We start from the raw sequence: 20,884 nt of genomic DNA, 5'->3' as shown, positions 1-20,884 counted from the left end.
TCAGCCTTGGCAGCGAGCACCCTTACCCATGATAGGGAATCAACAACAGACCAAAGTAAGGACATCACCAAAGTCCAAGCCAGTGAACCAATGACTTTTATTAAGGTTATTTACAGTACTGTGGGTAAGAGGTTACTTATAGGAGCAGAAATGACTCAAAATGTTGGCATCATCAAAAGTCCACTCATAAAATCTAGAACCCTGGGATTCGCTGCATGACTTACAGACATCTCTACAGGTCAGAGAATGCCTCTTCTAGTGAGCTCAGTTAGTTTGAGATAAGCCTTTTCACAGCTCCATAAACCACATTCTTTTAGAGGAGGGAGTATACCCCAGCTGGCAGGGCTCAGGATCCCCCAAAGTTCTTAGACCATGGCAACCTTTTGTCAGAAAGGATAGTACTAAAATATTGCTTAACAGAACACAACACAGTAATCAGATTTGAGCTGAAAGGAGTTCCCCAAACACACAAGCTTCCATCCTTCACTCAATTGCAGGGTGAATCCTCTTCTACCCATGACTTTAAATAGTTAAAGTGACTATTGATAAAGACCAAGGAAGAAGGCCGCCCTCTGCTTTCTTAGTTCAGAGACACTGAGGCTTCTCTCTTATCTTTGCAAGCTCCAGAGTTCCCTTTTCAATGTATTATTATAACCAAGATGAAAACCCGCAGTATTTACCCACAGTCTCCTAATAATGGTCCCAGGAAGCAGGAGACATCTGGGTTTAGAAAGGAAAGGAGGAAATAAGATTTGGTGGGAACGAGGTTGTCACCAGGCAGGAAAGAGTTCTGAGATTTTATTTGGGTTTGTTTTCTGCAGTGGACCTTTCGTCTTATGTAAGGTCTCTGGGGGAATTATGTGAGTTTTTTTGTTTTTTGTTTTTTTTTTATCTTTTCTCTATTTGTATCTTTGAACATTTGGTTTTAGACTCAGATCCAAGTTATCTGCATGCATTAAACTGCTAGTTGACAGCACAGATAAACCAAGTACATTTTTCTCTCTTTAATTATTAAATTGAACAGTTTAATAATGCAATTCTCCAACCGAAAAATGGATTGTATTCCAAAGCTCATAAATGCATGGTTGGGTGAAATCAAAATGTATTTCTCCAGATTGAGGTTGGCAATAAATGCCAAGCAACCCAGAAGCCAAGTTTTACTCCTACAGAATGTTCAGGCCTCTGAGCCCAGTAAACTCTGGACGGACAAAGAGAAGTTTGCTAGGGACACAGGAATGACAGCAGAGGCCATCTCTGCACCTCATTAAACCACTATCTTCTAAGAGTCTGGGGCATTCTGAAATTATAATCCCAGCATCTGGGAGACTGAGGCCAAGGCCATCCCAGGTTACATCACCCAAAACAAATACTTCTGCAGCCTGCAAGCCATTTCTGGCTCTGGGGACAGGAAATGGGACACTTGGTCTTTGAGATCCTCTCAGCTCACTGCCTGGCCCTTCTCAGGCAGTTCTTTCTCTGATGCTGGTCACCCAATCCTCCTCCTTCCCCAGAGCAATCCTACTGTTACTGCACTACCCACTGGCTCAGTTCACTCAGAAATTGCTGGGAACTTCTGGGCCCCCTTCCTCGGTCTTGAATGCCTTGAGCTCCTTTCACAGGGTCCTTTAAGAGGATAAAACCATGTGGCTAAGCGTCACGTGTGCCTCCCTCAGTGTCCATAAGTTCACATTCCTTTGTGTCCTCTTAAGGAGCTGCTCTCTGAGCCATTTGTCTTGGATTAAATAAACAAATAAATATTAAAAAACAAAACAAACAACAGCAATAAAAAAAAATCATGCAACTTCATTCTACCCTTGAATGAACAAACAAGATTAATGGTAATGTCTGTTTGATTGTAGGGAGGAACCAGGCCACATGCTGGAAGTCTGGAGTTGGAAATCAAGGCAGGAAGAGGATGAACAATAACTATACCTGCATGTACAGTGTTGGCAAGAACATGAAATGGGAAGTGAACTTCAAAAATAACTTCAGAAGAAAAACATACATAATAGCCTTTCAATTTAGGACACACCAACTCTACTGGAAATACCTAAAGGTAGTTTTAAAGGTTTTTATTTTACAGTTTGGAAAGGCATTATAATATTGGATATTGCAGAATAAAGCAGACTATTTCCTAGTCATCTGATGTACAAGCTAAGAAAAGGCCTCAGCGCATGATGGATGCAGTGATGGGGATCATTGCAAATGCAGAGGTAACTTGCATGCTTTTCCTTGTTATTAAAAAATAAACAGGCATATTTTAATTATTCACTAGGATGCTAATATCAAACCAGTGTGATGACAGTGAACATCCTACCAACAGCTTTCTGCCACTTCTGTGGAATATGATCTACGCGCCCTCCCAACCGCTGACTCTTTGGAGCCTCCTCGGCCGTCCCTACCCAATTTAGCAGCTTATAAGCATAGGGAACTGAGTTTCCCATGCCCCAGTTGGTGATAAATTTTTCACAAAAAGCAAACGAGCACATTCATCCCTGGGTCGCAGTGAGAAGACATCATCCTGAGAAGTGAAGTCAAAGCAAGTTGGGCCTCTCCCTCCTCCATCAGTAACTAGAGTACTGGCAGCAGATCTCTTGGATTTATATGCTGAACCTCATTCACATATTCTAAATAGAAAAACAGCCTCCTATTTACCCTCGTGGCTTTTGCTAGAATTTGTTTTTTAATGTATTGGTTTCCCTTGTTACATAAACAGAAAAGTAAAAAGATGGCCAGTCTATGCCACGTTCTGTAATAAACGCAACCAGCATGGGCTGTGGAGGGTCTTACATGGGGAAGCAGAGGCCTTGGTTCTTAGATTGTAAACAGTCTGGTTTCTCCCGGATCCCATGTCCCAACAAACTCACCCTCTGCTCTCTTGCCTCGGCTCCTCTGTGCAGCATATGGTCATTCCCAGCTACAATTGGCTTCGCTTCTAATAATTTCCCCATCACCAACACAAACACAAATTAATGCTGCTGAAATGCCAATGCAACCCCTGTCCCAACCCCTGTCCCACCGTCTCCAAGAGTCTGGAGTTAGGGGAATCTCGTCTTTGTCCCAGGTGCTGGGCATGGGAGACATTCCATAGACCCCACTAACTGAAAGAATAAATGGAAGAGGGATGACTCGCCAGCCTAACGTTCAGTCCTCAGACTAAAAGCTTTCCATGACCCGACTCCGAGGAAGCCTCATTCCTCAGATAGTTCTAGGCTCTAAGATGCTTTCTGGCTGACCTCTCACTCTCTAGCCATTCCTCCATCTCTTCCCCACACACACTGGAGCAACTCTCTGGGACATGCTAACTCTGTACATCTCTGCAACACAGACCCGGTGACTTTCCACTCAAAAGGCCTTCCTTCACATCTGTCCCCAACAAGACTCTTAAGAGTGAACAGCTTTGCGAGTTCTTCCGACTCCCTCACAGTGGGTCAGCAGGAAGAGGTGCATGGAAATGATGGCCCTGTGGTGCAAACCAAGCTCTCTGCTTTTAACATATGTATACAAGGCTTAAGAGATGAGATGGGTACATGTGCAGGCTGCTCAGTCTCTACTCATTTACTGTCTCCCTTCTCTCTTAAAAGCCTTCTTCTCAGTCTTCACAGCTCAGAACCAATGGGCAGGACCCCAAACAAACCCCACAGCCAACATGTAGAAGACGAAGAAGAAACAATGGTCTCTTTTTTAAGTGCAGTGAAGGACAACAAATGGTTTTGAAAGACTGAAAATCACGCCCTTAACAAACAGCAGCAAGGGAGATTAAAAATGAGGGCCAGTTTGTCATTCAGAGTCTACACGGTGCTACACAGCGGAGGATGCGGGCCACGCCCTTGGATGGCCTGGAGAACAGCGGACCCATGGGAAAACAGGTTCAGCCTACCAAGCAAACAACGTACACAGGCAGCTTGCAGAACGACAGATTTGTTCTGTGCTGGCACCAGGAGTCCCGTTCAAACCTGAGACGCTATTTTTTTTTCTTTCTTTCTTTTTTTATTGGATATTTTATGTCTTTACATTTCAAATGTTATCCCCTTTCCCCGTATCCCCTCCGGAACTCCCTTCTCCCATACCCCCTCCCCCTGCTTCTAAGAGGATGCTCCCCCCACCCACCCATCTATTCTCATCTCACCACCCTGGCATTCCCCTACACTAGGGAATGAGCCTTCCCAGGACAAAGGGCTTCTCCTCCTATTGATGCCAGACTCTTTTTAAGTGACTGTTAAGCTGCAGGGTTTGGAAGAAAGAGTCCTGTCCTGATCAGTGGGTCAGGGTCCTGCCTGCTAAACAGAAGTACTCACGGCCATTTCTTAAGAACCTCAGAAAAGCGCTAACCACCCCTGCCATACCCACCAGGACCAGCAGACACCTGAATCGCTGGCAGTTGGACTTATCAACAGTGTAATTACAAAGGTCGTTAAGAAATCCTCATAAAAAGTCCTGCTAAAGAGTGTTGGCCTAGACTGCCCCCTCAGTAGTTCTTCTACCATCTACATGGGCTTTCATATTTTAGTTCCTCCTGAGGTAGGCCATTTTTGTATTTCAGGTTTTCTCATGTGAGGTTTGAGGTCAGTGAACTCTTTAAAAACAATCAAAACAACATTATTTAGGCAAACATTTTTCCATTTTAAAGATTCATTCTTATTTTACATGCATGAGTAGATAGATAGACGTCTATGGACCATGCACCTGCCCGGTGGCCTTGGAGGTGAGGAAACAGTAGCAGGTCCCTTGGGACTGCAGCCACAGATGGCTGAAGACTGCCATGTAGTCCCTGGCAGCGGGACAAGCGGCCTCTGCAACAGCAGCAGGCACTCTGGATGGCCGGGCCCCCTCTCCAGCCCGGTTATTTGTTTGTTTGTTTAACAGTTGACAATTCTAACAATTTTCTTAGCATTTCAGCATTAATTATCTATCTACTTATTTAACTTTGGCTAGGGACTGAACCCAGAGTCTTGGACATGAGAGACAGACCCTCCACCACTGAGTTGCACCCCCAGGCCTCCACAGTCTACCTACAAGCATTCATTTAGACTCGTTGACTGGCAAGGAACGGGGAAGCCAATGAGCAGGCTAAGATCTCTTTAGTGACTCACACACAGAGAGTGTGGCAGGCATGATTCCAATTTGAAGACCCCATTTCCCACCTGCCTAACTAGCTCCCAGGAGGACAAAAATTACACGGGAGATCACTGAAGTTTATGGACTTTTAAAAGCCGGAGAAAAGGGCTCCACGCTGTACTTCCTCCCTCAGATTTGCAGTTTCAATCCAGCTAACAATGACTTTTTTTTGTATTCACTCCCATCATGGCCAGGGCCAGAGAAGTAAGCTGTTGATTTCCAGAATGCCCCTTCTCTACCTAAGTCTTTTTACTGAATGGCTTGCTGAGCAATTTAACACAGAAGGTCTCTCTCTTCTTTATTCTAGAAATGGCAGTATAACCTTCGGCTTGTGTCAGCCAGTTTTTCCTCTAGTTAATGTAACTTTTTACATTAAAAAAAAAAACAAAAAACACCTTATGAAGTAAACCTAGAAACCCTCAAATATTTTTTTTCTTTGAAATCAAATAAAGAAATATTCATCCATGCAGAAGAAAAGAAAGCACAGGAGAGTCCCTGGCTCCGCTTTATAATATGACGGCACGTGGTGCAGTCTCGTGTCTGTATTTATTTCCAGTCATTTAGTTTATGGTTGAGAATAACTTTTGATTACTGATGTTCACAGTATTACTCACTCTGTCTTGGACTGTTTGAGGACCTGTATTTTTATTACAAAGTCCAATAAAAATAAAGTGAAAAGCCCACAGGTCCCCAAACTGCTTCCTGGCTGGGGCTGTACGTCACTCGTTTCCAATCTGGAAGGAATTTCCTTCCCCCGTAAGTCTCCGTCGCTTGCTCATAAGCAAATTTATCTCCTAATGCCTCCTTCTTTATTTTAGCCATTAATCTCCCATTGAGAATCCTACCAAATGCTTTCTGCAGATAAAAATATTTAATGTTTACTAGATTTCCCCATTCCACACAACATATATTGCTTAAAGGGGGGTGGGGGGAGATCAATCTTCTTACCTTGAATTCAAGTTTGTTAGTTTGACTCCACATGTTTTCCTCGGAAGTAAGAAATCCCATTTCTTTTGCTATGCGTTGAGTTATGTCCAAACAAAAGATGTCAAAACTGTAACCTTAGACTCCTCAAAACGGCAGCTTATTTGGAAGTGGGACGATTGAGTTTATAATCAGTTCAGATGAAACCGCACTGAGTAAAGTGTCCATTGTCTGGCTGGAGTCCATGGAAGAGACGCGGGCACACAGAGACAAGACGTCACGTGACGGGCAGCGGTTCCGGTCAGAGCCCTGTACCCACCAGGCCAGGGAAGCCGGCTGTGACCTTCTTTCCTTCCTGGGGCTTCTACTTTACGTTCAGCAAAGGACAGCGAGGGAGTGGGTGGGTCTGAACCTGCTGAAATGTCTCTTGTGGGAGTGGATGGTGGACAGGGCAGGCAGGACAAACGCGGCAGGCCTGCATTTAAATGTCCTCCCCAGGTGGGATGGCAAGTTAGCTTTTACCCTATAAGAGGTCTAACTTCCCGGCCTAGTTTAAGGGCGTGTAAGCACAGTTACACTTTAAAGCCCTGGCCACGCTGCCCCTTCCGCTTCTCTGCCTCTCTCACTGGGTCTCCCCAAACCACACATCAGCTTGAGCCCTCTGCCTTTGATCAAAAAACCAAATTAAAAGTTCTTCTTGATCCCCCTCCTCTCTTGATCCACCTATGAAGTCTTACAAAGTTCCAGGATACTCCACTGCCTTGCAGTGCCTCAAAGCTGCCTTGGAAATACAACCTGTGGGTTACAATCACAGGCTGCTAGCCAGGGCCACACCATTGTGTAAGGCCACTCCACTTTAACGAATTCTGACCATTGCCAGAAGTGCAGTAACTTAGTCCCTAAATTACGATTATGTGTAATAACTTCATCTAGAGCTGTTTTAGGCACAAGCTGCCCTGTGGACTACTCATCAGTCATGTGATCGGCACTTTTCCTCTGAAACCTACAAGAAGGAGGCCCAACTCCTGCTATGTGGACTGCACTGTTCTGTGAGCCCCTGCAATGCTATCTGTCTGTCCACACCACTAATAACTGCTCTAAGAAACCTCTTACCCCAAGGAGCAATCTCAGTTTCCTCCCAGAACCCCAAACTGGAATCCTTCTTCACATGGTCTTTAATCCAACATGTCTAACTCTTATGCTTTAATCCAACCCGTCTACATTCTTACACTTTCTCCAGTGGTGGAATCTCATAAATAGCTCTTCTTTTTGTAAGTTAAACACTTTGACTTATGAAACACACAACCTTGTTTTAAAAAGACATTAAAAAAAAAAAAAACAAAAACAAAAACCAGGCTGGCACACCACAGGGATCAGAACGCACCATCTGGATCAATACTCCTTGAGCAAGGAAGACTTGCAGCACATGACGGGGGTGGGGGGGCTCAGTGTGGCTTGTGACAATCTTCTGGTGTCACTTGCTATTGGGATCATAGTAAAGCTTTAGGTGGTAATTGGCTCTGAATGGCGGCAGCAGCATGGTTTTGGTTTTTGTTTCTTGTGGTCCAAGTGAGTCTCCCAGGACTTTCCTGGTTCTTTTTTGATTTAATGACCTCACTTACTTATTTTCCCATTTCCCCCACTTCATCTCATTGTTCCTACATTACTCTCTTGTTAGTAGGTTGAATTTCAAAATCAGCTAACCCCTGGCTCCTGCTCCTCCCAGCCCCACTTTTATTTCCTCTACCTTGCAGAATTCTGGCTGAGTTCAAACCTCATTCCACATTCCGTCAAGGTGCACTCTCCTCCGATCCCTTACTCCTGCTCCTCTGCAGCACAGATCCGCATCAGCAGTTCAAGCCTGATGACTTTACGATTGCATCTCCAGTGCGTCGCCACTCCACACTTATTTATCACGCCTGTATTATTCCTGAAGATAAGGTCTAGAATAACCTGGAGGAGAGCTTGTTAGCTGTTGCCCGAGTGCGGACAGCCATACCTTCCCAAAGATAAAGGCAGTCTTACATCTTTGCCTTCTCAAAGTGTGCAATGTGCAGCTACTGGGCTAGAATGCCTTCCCATAAGTACATCAGCCTGCTTCCTGCCTCTGTTTTCTCTAAGCATGGCACTTCCTATCTTGTCATCGGTTAGGGACTTGATGAAAGTGAATGCAGCCCTTCTTCCCCCACCCCCATTTTTCTTATATCTTATATTCCCCCACCCTAACTCTTCCTTTACTCTTGTTTCTCTCACCAGATTTCCACTAATTCAGTCAAAGGCCCATGCGCATCACCCCCTCCAGAAGCACCCTGAATTCTCATCTTTAAGCCTTGGGCTGGCCTCAATGAAGCTGTGGGTGCAGAACCTCTGGCACAGTTGTAAACGACCTGTTCTTTCCACCTGCTTCTTAAAAATTCATTTCCGCTTGTCTCTCCTGTGCCCAGCTGAGCCAAAGTTGCCCAACAACTGAGAACTATGTGTGTTCCATGGGGGACATGTCTGAAGAGCTATGTGTGTTTTATGGGGACATGTCTGAAGAGCTATGTGCTGTCCTATTGGGACATGTGTGAAGAGCTATGTGTGTTCCATTGGGGACATGTGTGAAGAGCCATGTGTATTCCATTGGGGACATGTGTGAAGAGATATGTGTGTTCCATTGGGACATGTGTGAGGAGCTATGTGTGCTCCATTGGGACATGTGTGAAGAGCTATGTGTATTCCATTGGGGACATGTCTGAAGAGCTATGTGCTGTCCCATTGGGACATGTGTGAGGAGCTATGTGTGCTCCATTGGGACATGTGTGAAGAGCTTGTATGGCTGCTACAGCTTCTGGGGTTGAGAGGTGTAAGGGATTTGACAGGTTTGCAAGTGCAGAAATCTGGATTATAACAAGTGGTGATTCGTAACCAGACTCATTTTATAGATCTCTTTTCTAATGAGTCCATATCCAACATTTTCGTCAATCCTCAGAGCTGTGGATAGATACAGAAAAGCATGGCTGAACATCACATACATATCTCCTGAAGCGAGAGTCAGCAGCTCCCGAAAAGCGATGCTCTGCATAATGCCTGCCACAGCCAGCAGAAAGATTCAGTTGTGTCCCCTTTCTTACAAACAGGTAGTGTGAGATTCAATCACTTGCGAGGTTACTGTCTTACAATTTACAATGCATTCTCATACCTTAAGTGTCTGATAACACATTAATTTAATTATACAAGGTCAGGTCGAGAGCCTTCCTCTGACTGTGCTCCTTCACTGGGATTATTCTGAAAGAATGCTAAATAAGATCCACACAAAAGTAGGCCTTGCATCACTTAGGTGACCCTCAGTCTGCTCTCTGAGGTCACCACGAGATACTGCGCACGGCACATACTAAATACGAGTTATTTTGGCTCACGGGCCTGGAGACGGGTGCCTCTGAGAACACAGACAGCATTGGTGAGGATCATCGTGCTACTTCACAGCAAGGCAGAAAGCACACAGGAGACAGAGACAGCGAGCAAAAGTAAGTGAGACGCACAGCAGACTGCTCACGCCTGTGGAAATGGCATCAGTCCACACAGAAGGGCTGATGCGAGAACTTCTTCATACTAGCAGCCAGGAGGTTCAACTTCGGCCCAAATGTGACCGTAGGCATTTAGGTCGTAGCAGCGCTGACCCGACACACAAATGCCTTGATTAACTAAGGTATTATTTACAATGACAAACAGCACCACACTAACACAGTTAGTTTCGTTTCTCCAAAGAATTGTTTCTGCAATAACTTAAATGGTGTAAATCACAGACTTGTAACATTTAATTTTAAAGTAATGGGCAAAACTGTTGATGGAGGAGTCTGGACATATCAGAATAGTGATGGATTTGCTTACCTGTTTGTTTTTTTTTTTTTCGGTTTGCAAGAATTTTATTGAGTATTTTTGCATCAATATTCATAAGGGAAATTGGTCTGAAGTTTTCTTTCTTCGTTAGGTCTTTATGTGGTTTAGGTATAAGAGTAATTGTAGCTTCACAGAATGAATTGGGTAGAGTGCCTCCAGTTTCTATTTTGTTGAATAGTTTGAGGAGTATTGGTATTAGGTCTTCTTTGAAGGTTTGATAAAACTCTGCACTAAACCCATCTGGTCCTGGGCTTTTTTTGGTTGGGAGACTATTAATGACTGTTTCTATTTCATTAGCAGATATGGGACTGTTTAGATCGTTGATCTGATCTTGATTTAACTTTGGTACCTGGTATCTGTCTAGAAAATTGTCCATTTCATACATGATTACCAGTTATTAATAGCTAGAAAATGGCAGGAAATTGTTCAGGCACTGGGAAGCTGGGAGCTGAAGACACAGACCCTGAGACAACTCAGACACACAAGTTAACACAGAGGCTCTTTAAATCGGCTGCTGTAAATATGTTCGTGTAAACACAATTTCAGTGAATTTAAAGACGAGGGCTCAGTAGAAGAGTGAAATGTTGTAATTAAACGACAATCTCAAAATAAACAAGTAAAAAAAAAACAAACAAACAAAAATGCCAAACCCTAACATATACACTGGCATAAATTTTAACCCTGTGGGTTGAAAAGAAAACTTGAGATACAAAATAAGAGATAAGGTACATGAGTAAATATGCACATTAATGACTTCATAATTCCTTAATTTTCTGTTTGGAGAATAAAAGTACTAAGAACAGTGATGATGATGATGGTGGTGGTGATGGTGATAGTGATGGTGTTGGTGATGGTGATGGTGATGGTGTGATTGAAAATTAACCACATAGCACTTGAGCAGTCTGTGGGACATTACCAGTCTGTCTTACACTTACATACTTAGGATCCTAGAAGGAAAGACAGATAACACGGGGCAGATATTACTTAACAAAATAGTTCTGGGGGCAGGAGATATGTCACAGTGGTTAAGCACATACATTGCTCTCACAGAGAACCAAGTTCAGTTACCAGAAAAGCACTCAAAATTTAGACACCAAAGATCTCAATCTAAATGACACTTTAAATAACATTCTAAATAGCAAGAGAACTTATGATGAAGGAAGCTAGAAAACACTTTAACTCATAATGGACCAAAGGAAAAGTTAGGTCTTTGAAAAAACTAATAAAATCGGCAAAACTCCTGCAAGATTCTGTCAGGAGAGGAGGAAAATCAAAATTACAAAACAGCCATCAGGATGAAGAATGAGCTATAACTACAGACCCTACAGACGTCAGACTAGGACCACAGCATGAACGGCTTCACAACCGATGTCAGACTAGGACCACAGCACGAACAACTTCACAACCGCAATCTTAGCAGCTCAGCAGGCTTGTGTGGCAATGGAATGCCTGTAAGGAAGCTTACTCACTTGGGGGAGCAGCAAATAAAATGGTAGCTACAGTGTGAGCTACAGGATGGTCTAAACTGACAAAGCCAGTGCTTGTGCAGCTGCAAAGCAGGTGGACCACATCAAACTGACTGTAGCGGGTCTACGGTGCTTTGAATGGGGATGGCCCCACAGGCTCATAGATCTGAGTATTGGGTTCCCGCTGATGGACAATTTAGGAAGGAGGAGGAGGTGCAGCCTTGACAGAGGAGGTGTGTGACTGCATGTGGGCTTTTTGGTTTCCCAAGCCCTTGTCAGGCCCAGACGTAAGCTCTCCCTCCGTGGGCTCACCTACAGGTAAGGCTTAAACTCTGTTCTAGGTCCACACCTCCATGGCTGCCGTCACATACCCAGCCAAAGTGGGCATGGACTCCCGCTCTGGGACTGTTAGCGATCCCCAGGTAAGTGCTTTGTTTTAGGACTACCTTGGTCATGGCACCCTCTCATAGCGCTAGAACAGTAACTAAGAGAGCCACTCAGAATCCGCTGGGATGACAGCAACATTCTACTTCCCGATTGCAAGTAGTCAGATGCAGGTGAATGCACATTTAAAAAAAAAAAAAATCAGAAAAACTAAAGTATTTGTATTTGGGATTAGTCTGTAATTAAATAGAAAACTAAAACAAAAATACAAAAAACAAACCTCACTAAATTTAAAAAATACGTCAGTTCATTTATATGTAACAGCAGAATAAATTGAGACTAGGAAATGGGCTAGATGCTGTAAATGCTAAAGCTTGCAAAGACCACGTCCTTTGTGAGAGCAGTACTTCTTACGAAGCAGCTGTGCTGCAGTGGACGTCAGCAAACTAGAGGTCAAGCACGGACTGCAGGCATACACGAGCTTTGCGACCTTAAGAAAATCAGTGAATTCCAAGTTTCTCCATCAACTCCGGGGCTGACGTGAAGATAAGGGGGCAGTAAAAGTAATCGCCAGCAATGGGGACATAGAACTCGGTGGCAGAGCACTTGTCCAGCAAGTGCGCAGTTTGAAATCCCAGGAGCCCACGCACACAAACAGAAAACTTAGCGTGGCCATGATGGACCAGAAAGAAGGGTCCCAGGAAACTGAAAACAGACCTACTGTGCGATCAAGCGCCATCACTCCTGGGTATACAGCCAAAGCAATCAAAGTCAGCGCAGACAGAGACACCAGCATGGTCATGCTCACTCAAAAGACTGGAGCCAGACTAGACGTGAAAAACAAAACCCGGAAAACACGGCCTAGGCAATGTCTATACACGCGAGGTGCGGCTATTCAGCCACAAGCTTTCTCACCCACGTGGAGTCACATGCTTCTATGAAATTAGAAGAGAAACTATTAGTGTGGGGGAGGGGAAGGTCAGAAGAAGAGACAGCAATTCTCTCATATAGAACACACACAAGGGAGAGGGAAGCCATCTGAGAGGAGGGAGGGAGGGAACAGACGGTGGGGAGGAGGGACATGAGAGTGAGGGAGGAGGCCAAGGAAGCCAAGGTGAACCAGAGCCCACTGGCAACGTGTGTCTGCAGCTTCACCACAAAGCCCGTCATTTTCTACACTAGCTAAAATAACAACATAGGGAGAATACACTGAAAATAAATCTGCTGATGTACCCCATAGCTATAGGCTCAACAGGCCAGTTAAATGGCAAAGCAGAGCTCATAAACAGCAGAGGGCAAACTGGACAGAGCAAGGGCAGTGGCAGCTTCCAGCCAGTTTTCCCCGGGCAGAGTGGAGGGAGGTGGCCTAACACCATCTTCCCTCTGTGAGCAGCTTGTGCAGAGGGTCCACGGCTGAACTTTCAGAAAGCCCACACTCTCTTCGTGACAGTGTTACAGTTACGGAAAGAGACACCTCAGGGAAGCTCAGCTGTGGCCCCAACAAGTGCCTCGGACCTGTATGCATACTGAACTGACACAGCAGCACTCCAGGGGTGTCCCACAAGTGGCTCTGCCTTGTATGCACACTGACACAGCAGCACCCTCAGGGGTGTCCCACAAGTGGCTCCGCCTTGTATGCACACTGACACAGCAGCACCCTCAGGGGTGTCCCACAAGTGGCTCCGCCTTGTATGCACACTGACACAGTAGCACCCTCAGGGGTGTCCCCCAAGTGGCTGCTGGCAACTTTGGCTGCAGTTCCTGGAAGATGGCCTCAACTTTTGCCTAAACTAACAGTCTCCTCCTTGGCTAAGAACACAAAAGCAGACATGTCTAGCTAATATACTGAGGGCCTTTACACAGTCACCCCTGGATTACAACAAGCCTTCTACTGTGGACCGTTAAACTCCAGCATCTCAGTGAGCCACTGTGAAAATACTCTATTCCCACTTAGCCTCAGATCTTTAGGGATTTGTTTTTAAAGGACAGAAGCGGTAATGACTGCCTACAGCATCCGGGAGCAGGGACCAGGCCGTAGCATCCTCAGTGCCCAGGCTTATGCTCAGTAGAGTTCCAGGGAACCATGCACTACGCCCAACAGAGCATTCAAAAGGCACACGAGAGTATAAACAGTTTTTAAGACAGTATAAACATCTACAGCATGACCACAATGGATGGCCTGAACCAGGGAAGCCAGGCAGGCATCTTCATCCCAGTGTTAGGGCCCCTAGGAGGGCCCCTCAAAATCAGCTCTCACTCCCAGTGCAGTGACGCATGTCATCTAATAGAGTCTTAATCGAAAGGATATGGGGTTCCCGCGGAGAAGACGAATCAAGCGGTGGAGAAAGAAGTGGTGCTGGACACTGGAGTGGCTATGCTGAAGCCAAGCATGCTGAGGAAGGAGAGCGATTCCTACAGAGGCCTTCCAGGCAGGGGCCCAACATGCACAAGGATGCAAAGGAAGCTGATTCCAGGGGTGAAGGGGAATGAGACAGCAGAGGACTCAGACAGAAGGGGAAGTTACACTCCATCTGGAGGTTGTAAAGAAGTGAGGCCATAATCAATCATCACTGAAAAGATCATTTAACAAAGGGGAGAAGACTGGATGGGGCCAAGAGAACTGGGCTGAAGTAACCCATTAGGGAGGGTTTGCCCAGGACAGCAGCAGCTCTACAGCATGCAGAGAGAAGCAGCAGGCGACAAGGGAGAGGCTGAAGCCCTGGTACAGCAGAGGTGAGAAAGAAGCCAGCAGCGCTCCAATCTGAGCGGGTGCATCTGCTCTGTGCAAAGCAACAAGTCACCCTCTATCTGAAAGTTAGGACAACACCACACTGATTCCTACTTATATTAGCAGGAACAAAACCAGGGGCCACTTCAGAAAGCACAGACAGATCTCGGGAAAATCCAGTGCTCAACTCACTGAGAGATCCTCTCCAGCACACATTGGTGAACTAAGAACCAACTCGCACAAGAGGCAATTTGCTAACAAGATCGCCATCTACTGCTACACAGGGATAGCGCAGCAAAAAAAAAAAAAAAATGCTACAAACAAACAGAGGCCCAAAGTATGCATTCACAAACCATCTCAGCCCTCTGGTAGCACTTTCAATAGCATCCAAATGCCTTCCTTTACTTGTTTCACTAAAACTCTGGACCCAGTGGGACGCACGTCAGAGCACACAAAGCTTACCTGCCATCATTGCTACCAGGCTGGCTTTGTAGACGTTGGTGAGAGAGCCGAGTTCTCCTGTAGCTAAGATGGTTTTGAGATGGGCCTCCCCGCAGGCCTTTCGAAACTGAGTGATCTCATCATAGAGGGCTGTGGAGGAAAATCATTGAGGCTGTTACAAAGCAGGCAAGTGGTACCGGGACATGGTGACTCTTTAGAGCCAGGAGAACCCATTTCGGATTTAGGAAACATAAACCATTTGTCACTTATTAAACATCACCCCAATTTAATATCACCTAGAGCATTCTGCTACAGTTCATATCCTGCTGCGAGCAATGCCTGGTTTGCCACCATAAAACTGTTCCTAAGCCCTGGGCCTGAGGTCAAGAGTCATAAAGCCTCTTAAATACTATTATAAAGACATGCAAATTATAAATAATTTCTACTTTTTCCATGTGATTATGACCTGAGGGAGAAAATAAAAGCAAATTTATCTGCCATCCATACAGCATACAGTTACTATACCACAAGGGAGGAAAACCCCGCGGTTCCTATTAATGCTTCTACTCAGAGGTAGCAGGTTCTCTTGTTAGCATATAAAGCAGATCTTTCCTGGGAGATGAGCAATGCTGATACAGGAAGAACACACTGCCCACCACTGAAGAGAGGACATGAGCATATACCTATGAGGAAGTGATGGGCCTGGCCAGGTGACACGGGATGTATGTGAGGAAAGCTCATGGCAGAGGTGTGTGATGAGGTGGCTGTCAATCACCCTAACTCTGGATCACCTCCACAGCTCCAAATAGTACCTGAGAGCAGCCTGGTAAGTAAACTAGCCAGAGACGGGTAGACAAAGCAGCCCAAGGTGTGTGTGTACCTACACGTGACAAAATAAAACTGCGGGAGGCAACCAAAGGTGTGTGTATACCTACACGTGACAAAATAAAACTGCGGGAGGCAGCTAAAGGTGTGTGTGTGTGTGTACCTACACGTGACAAAATAAAACTGCGGGAGGCAGCTAAAGGTAAACCGAACAGTTCAAAGAAACCAAAGCGAGCGAAAACCAACGCGAAAACAAAACACAAAATACACACAAAATATAAAAACGCGTATAACAAAGAATAAAAATATCAGTAAAGAAGCAGAAACGTTAGTAAGCAAAACCAATACGTTTCAAAAGCTACTTAAGAGTCAGCGGTCAGTGACAGCACAGGCTTTAGCCTTCTCCCCCAAAACTCAGGAAATGGAAAATCTACCATGTCGACCAAGGTGCCTTGTGGGTATTACTTAGGGGAAACTGTTTTACACACAGACTGAAGCAAGTAACGCAGGATGTCTGGTAAGAATGAAGGTTTGTCACCAGCAGATTGTCACCACAGAAGGTCTGAGGTGACAGCATCTCCCTCTCCCTGCCCACCTAACCTGACTTGCGGGAAAGCCATTTGACCTAAGTGCCCTTTCATGACACTGGAGTGTCTTAAATCATAACCCATTACCACACAATAACAATTACATCCTTTCCACTCAGGAAGGTGACACTAGGGTGGAAAGACCTTTCTGGACACTGAATCTAAAGAGAAAAGAGAACATTGTTTTTCAAGAGAAATCAACATGATGACTTGTGGTTTAAAACCCAAGAATGCTAACCCAGTTAACCTGTGACTTGAAATTCTGTGGTAAGCAAGTAACAATGGGCTCCATGCTCCACAGCCTGACAGAGGTGAGCTGAAGATTGCAGGTGTATCACTTCCTGTAGGACTCAGGCAACATTGTGTCCAGTCTCAGTCCTATCCTTAGAGTGTACTATGTACCTTATAGTTATTATGAAGATTAAACAGTGTGTGTGTGTGTGTATGTGTGTGTGTGAAGTTTAGTATTGTAACATTTTTGTGAAATAAGTTTCCATCTTGTGATGTCTAATAAAAATCAAATCTGATTTCAAAGCCTAACCCATTCCCCTTGAAGAGACAAAAACTTCTACTGTATGGATAAAAATCTTTAAAAATATTTAACTATAGCTTTTGTTACAGTAAACTTTGACCTGAATAACAAATTCTTAAACTATTGATTATGTTCATGTTTATGAAAAAAACACTACAATTCTTTTAATGACCACTGGATTTATTTACCTGTAGTAAACAAACCAGACAAACTAGATGTGTGGGAGAAGCCTGCTGTTAGGTCATATCCCATGTAAGGATAGCTGTCTGAGAACTCCCTTTCTCAGCAGGACTCCCCTTTCCCTACTTGGTCTTGGTTGGAGAGTGTCTCCAAGCAGATGCCTGACCTTGTTTGGAGAATGACCCAAAGTGCCATACACAAGTCCAGCTTTAGCCTCCTGCACACATGATAATTCGGTGCTGTGTTATGGCCAATCAGCCCTTTCTTCCTCACCCCTAAGAGCACTTATATACCTATCCTACCCCTGACAAAACAAAGTAGAGCTGCCTTACTGACGCTGTCTCCCTTCTGTCACACTCATGACACCGCTTCTGCCCTCAGGCCTCATGACCCTCGGAAAGGGAGACCCACGAGAGGGTATGTTCCTTAACTCATAACCCAAACAGAAGGAATGTAAAGGGTCCACCGACTCATCGGTGCCCTTCATTCTCAATGTGCTAATTTCATGATGTTAACAGTATCCTATGTTCCTGAGAAAGTATCTTTACAGCTTGGTTTTATTCTATTATTGTGCATATGTAGTACATATGTAGGACCGTGGAGACCCTGTCTCAAGGGGAATAAGACAGAGAATGATGAACATAGTCTCTCATGGAACCTGCAGCTCACTTATTGGCTAGCCTGGCTGGCCAGTGATCCCCAAGTACGTGTATGGTTCTTCCCCTCCAGAGCTGGAACTGCAATGGGTATACTACCATGCCCTGCTTTACTGTGTGGGTTCTGGGGCTCAAACTCATATCCTTGTATCAAGACCTCACTGTCTGAGCCCTCTCTCCCTCTTTTCTGCTCCAGTCTGGAGTCCTTGAAGAATATAAAACACAACCTCTTTGGAAAGAAGCTAAAAAAGCAGCCTTGGGAGGTTTACTGTAGTGTCACTTTCTTCTGTTTGTCTACTATGTTTCTGTCTATTGTGTGCCTGTGCACAGGTGCGTGTGGACCTCAGAAGACAACCTGAAGGAGTTGGTCCTCCCACCATGTGGGGCCCAGGAATTGAACTTGGTTATCAGGCTAAGCAACATCCACTGAGCCATCACTCTGTCCCATACTTTTTCTCCTTTTTTTTTTTCTCAGAACAGGAAAGACTCTAGAGCTAGCACAGCTGCTATTATTTATGAGTCGTGGAAGTGAGTTAGAGTTACTCCATTCCTCTAGCCTATTTAGAAGGGCTAACTTTTTTCACATATCTTTGGGAAGATTCAATAAAATAATCCATGTGACTGCAAGAGAATGGGGTAATTCGTAGGTATTTATTCTTTAATAATAGTTTCCCATATTTTTCTTATATACTTCCAGAAATGCAAAAATAACTCTACAGGTGAGAACAAACTAAGAATTTCCCTAAGATTTATAAATGTATAGTGAGAATTTACAAATGTTATGTGCAAGAAAACCAACCACTTCACCACAGCCCAAGCCAAAGAAGCTCAGAAGAGGCATAACCAGTGTTCATGTAGTTTTATGTACTGCAGGTTGACATCAGTGAAAGACACTGGGGAACCATGATACATGTCATAAGAGACCTTGGTGGCCTAAATACAACCCTGCAACACTCAAACTATGTCTCTTACCACACTCGACAGATAGTTTTGTCTGGGTACAAATGAGTAAAACAAGTAGAAAGTGATAGACAGACAGACAGATAGTAGATGGATGGATGCATGGATGGATAGATAGATGCCCCTTTCCTATTCCACACACACCCCCAGGAAAGGACAGGAATAGGGTACGGGTCTACTGTAATTGTTACTTGACTATTTGAAAAGATGTTACACAACAAACAGATAAAGAGAAGAGATGCCCCTCCCAACATAATTCTCCATGAGATATGATTAATTAAAAAATAAAAAAGTCTCAAGTTTCAAAGCATCACCCTTCAAAATGCTGAGTTTCTTGTGCAATGTTGGAATGACCCCCGGATGACAGCTGACAGTTACTGGGGAAATGTAGCGTGATCCTAAAATCTTATCACTATTCCATAATGGGACAGATGAAAATTGTGTCTTCAGGTTCTAAATAAGATTGTACTTCCTCAGGCTGGAGAAATGGCTCCATGTTTAAGAGTCCTGTATGCTCTTGCAAAGGACCTAACACCCATATGGTGTCCCAGCATCCAAAGGGTGGCTCCCAAGCATGCATAAGAGGATCTGATATTCTCTCCTGACCTCCAAGGGCACCAGGCATGCATATGACACACTGACATACATGTAACCACAATACTCATATACATTAAAATTAACAAAAAAATAAAAGATTGTGCTTCCTCAAATACTTCCAGTAGAGAGCCCAGTACACATGGACACATACACACACATCACAAGTGCATCCTACAAATGAAATTCATTTTCCAGAAACACACTGAAGAACTTCCCAAGGTACTAGAGCAAGCAACTTAAACTCTAAGAAAAGGCTAACCCTCATCTAGTTGTAAAGTCTTCACTTCACAGCTAGGCACTGGAATCCTTACTTTCATTCCAGGGTATGAAAAGTTTAAAGGTCATTCAGGAACATAAAAATACTTATTTTGTTTATCCTTCCATATATTAACACTCTTGAGGGCTAAAGAGATAGCTCAGCTGATAAAGTGTATGCTACAGAAGCATGATGGACCGAGTTCCAGAATACACATAAAAAAACAAGCCAGGGTTGGGGCTTTCCCCAGTAGTCACCGCAGCACTGGTAGAGACTTGAGGGTTCCTGGGGTCTCTGCCCAACTAGCCAAGATGAATCAGCAAGCCAATGCCAGAGGGAGGCCCTGTCTCAATACATAAAGTGGACAGCATCTGAAAAGAGACCTTCATGTTGTCCTCTGACCTCCACATGTACACACACGCAAGCACATCCTTCACTCCCATGTAACCCCCCCATGCACACACACAAGTACACACACATACACACACACACATACACACACTCACACACACACACACACACAGTTTATGAATCCCTCTGCTGGCTCTCTGGCAGAACAATGCACTGCAGTGCTGAGTTTATATCAGGCCTTCCCAGGCCCCTATCTCTAATCAGTTACGTCACCTGACAAAATTAGTGAACATCCCTGGGCTCCATTTTTCTTCACTCCACAGCCATTGTTCAAGTTGTGAGAATAGATGTAAAAGTAAATGTTCAGACAATTATGAGAGTAATCAACTAATTATGCTTCTCTCACATCCACCTTTAATAACAGGCATGTGGAAAACGAAGATTAAACTCTGGTCTACTCTAAAAGCTTAAGCTGTTAGAACCGAAAGCACTGAGCTCATCACGGACTTGGAAGGACAATTCAGAAACTGCCTTATGGCAGATCTCTGCACAGATGGCAGGGATACAAGACAGTCCCAACTACCCAGGGCCTTGAGAGCAGAGACAGGCAGGAAACTAGTATGTCACAGCAGGTGTGGGTCACCCCTGAAAGATGAGGAGGGACTTAGTCTGCCACGGAGTGACAGACACTCTACCTGGTGAGCACTGGGAACTCCGGTAGGATTTGTTGACTGCAGTCAGCAGTATTAGGCCCGGGAGATGTTCAAAGAGTCTCAAAAATGTTATGTACAATGGAGCGGACCATGTGAACATTGAGCAAACAGATGGCCATACTAAATAAAGTTCATGGAAAGCAGGTTTCTTGTAACATGAAAGGACACATATATGGGAGGGGGTGTGTGTGAGGATAATACTTCAGGTACTGGATCATAGTAGATTATCTGTGAATTAAAGGCCTTTAAGATGGATGGATGGATGGATGGATGGATGGATGGATGGA

The 20,884-nt window shown here is 44.5% G+C and overlaps 1 protein-coding gene across 3 annotated transcripts in view; it reads right to left on the bottom strand.

The window, feature by feature from the left end:
- The window catches only part of Dera (deoxyribose-phosphate aldolase), a 97,676-nt gene that overhangs the window by 36,635 nt on the left and 40,157 nt on the right, over positions 1 to 20,884 (bottom strand). For all 3 annotated transcript variants that reach the window (XM_031383709.1, XM_031383708.1, XM_031383707.1), the window contains exon 6: positions 14,962 to 15,090. In XM_031383709.1, coding sequence (XP_031239569.1) covers positions 14,962 to 15,090 — 129 coding nt within the window. The remainder of the gene's footprint in view (positions 1 to 14,961; positions 15,091 to 20,884) is intronic.

Source organism: Mastomys coucha, unplaced genomic scaffold (assembly GCF_008632895.1).
Source record: "Mastomys coucha isolate ucsf_1 unplaced genomic scaffold, UCSF_Mcou_1 pScaffold20, whole genome shotgun sequence".
In the NCBI taxonomy this organism is placed as follows: Eukaryota; Metazoa; Chordata; class Mammalia; order Rodentia; family Muridae; genus Mastomys; species Mastomys coucha.
Note: the sequence above shows the minus strand (reverse complement) of the source record. Positions and strands in the feature narration are given on the sequence as shown.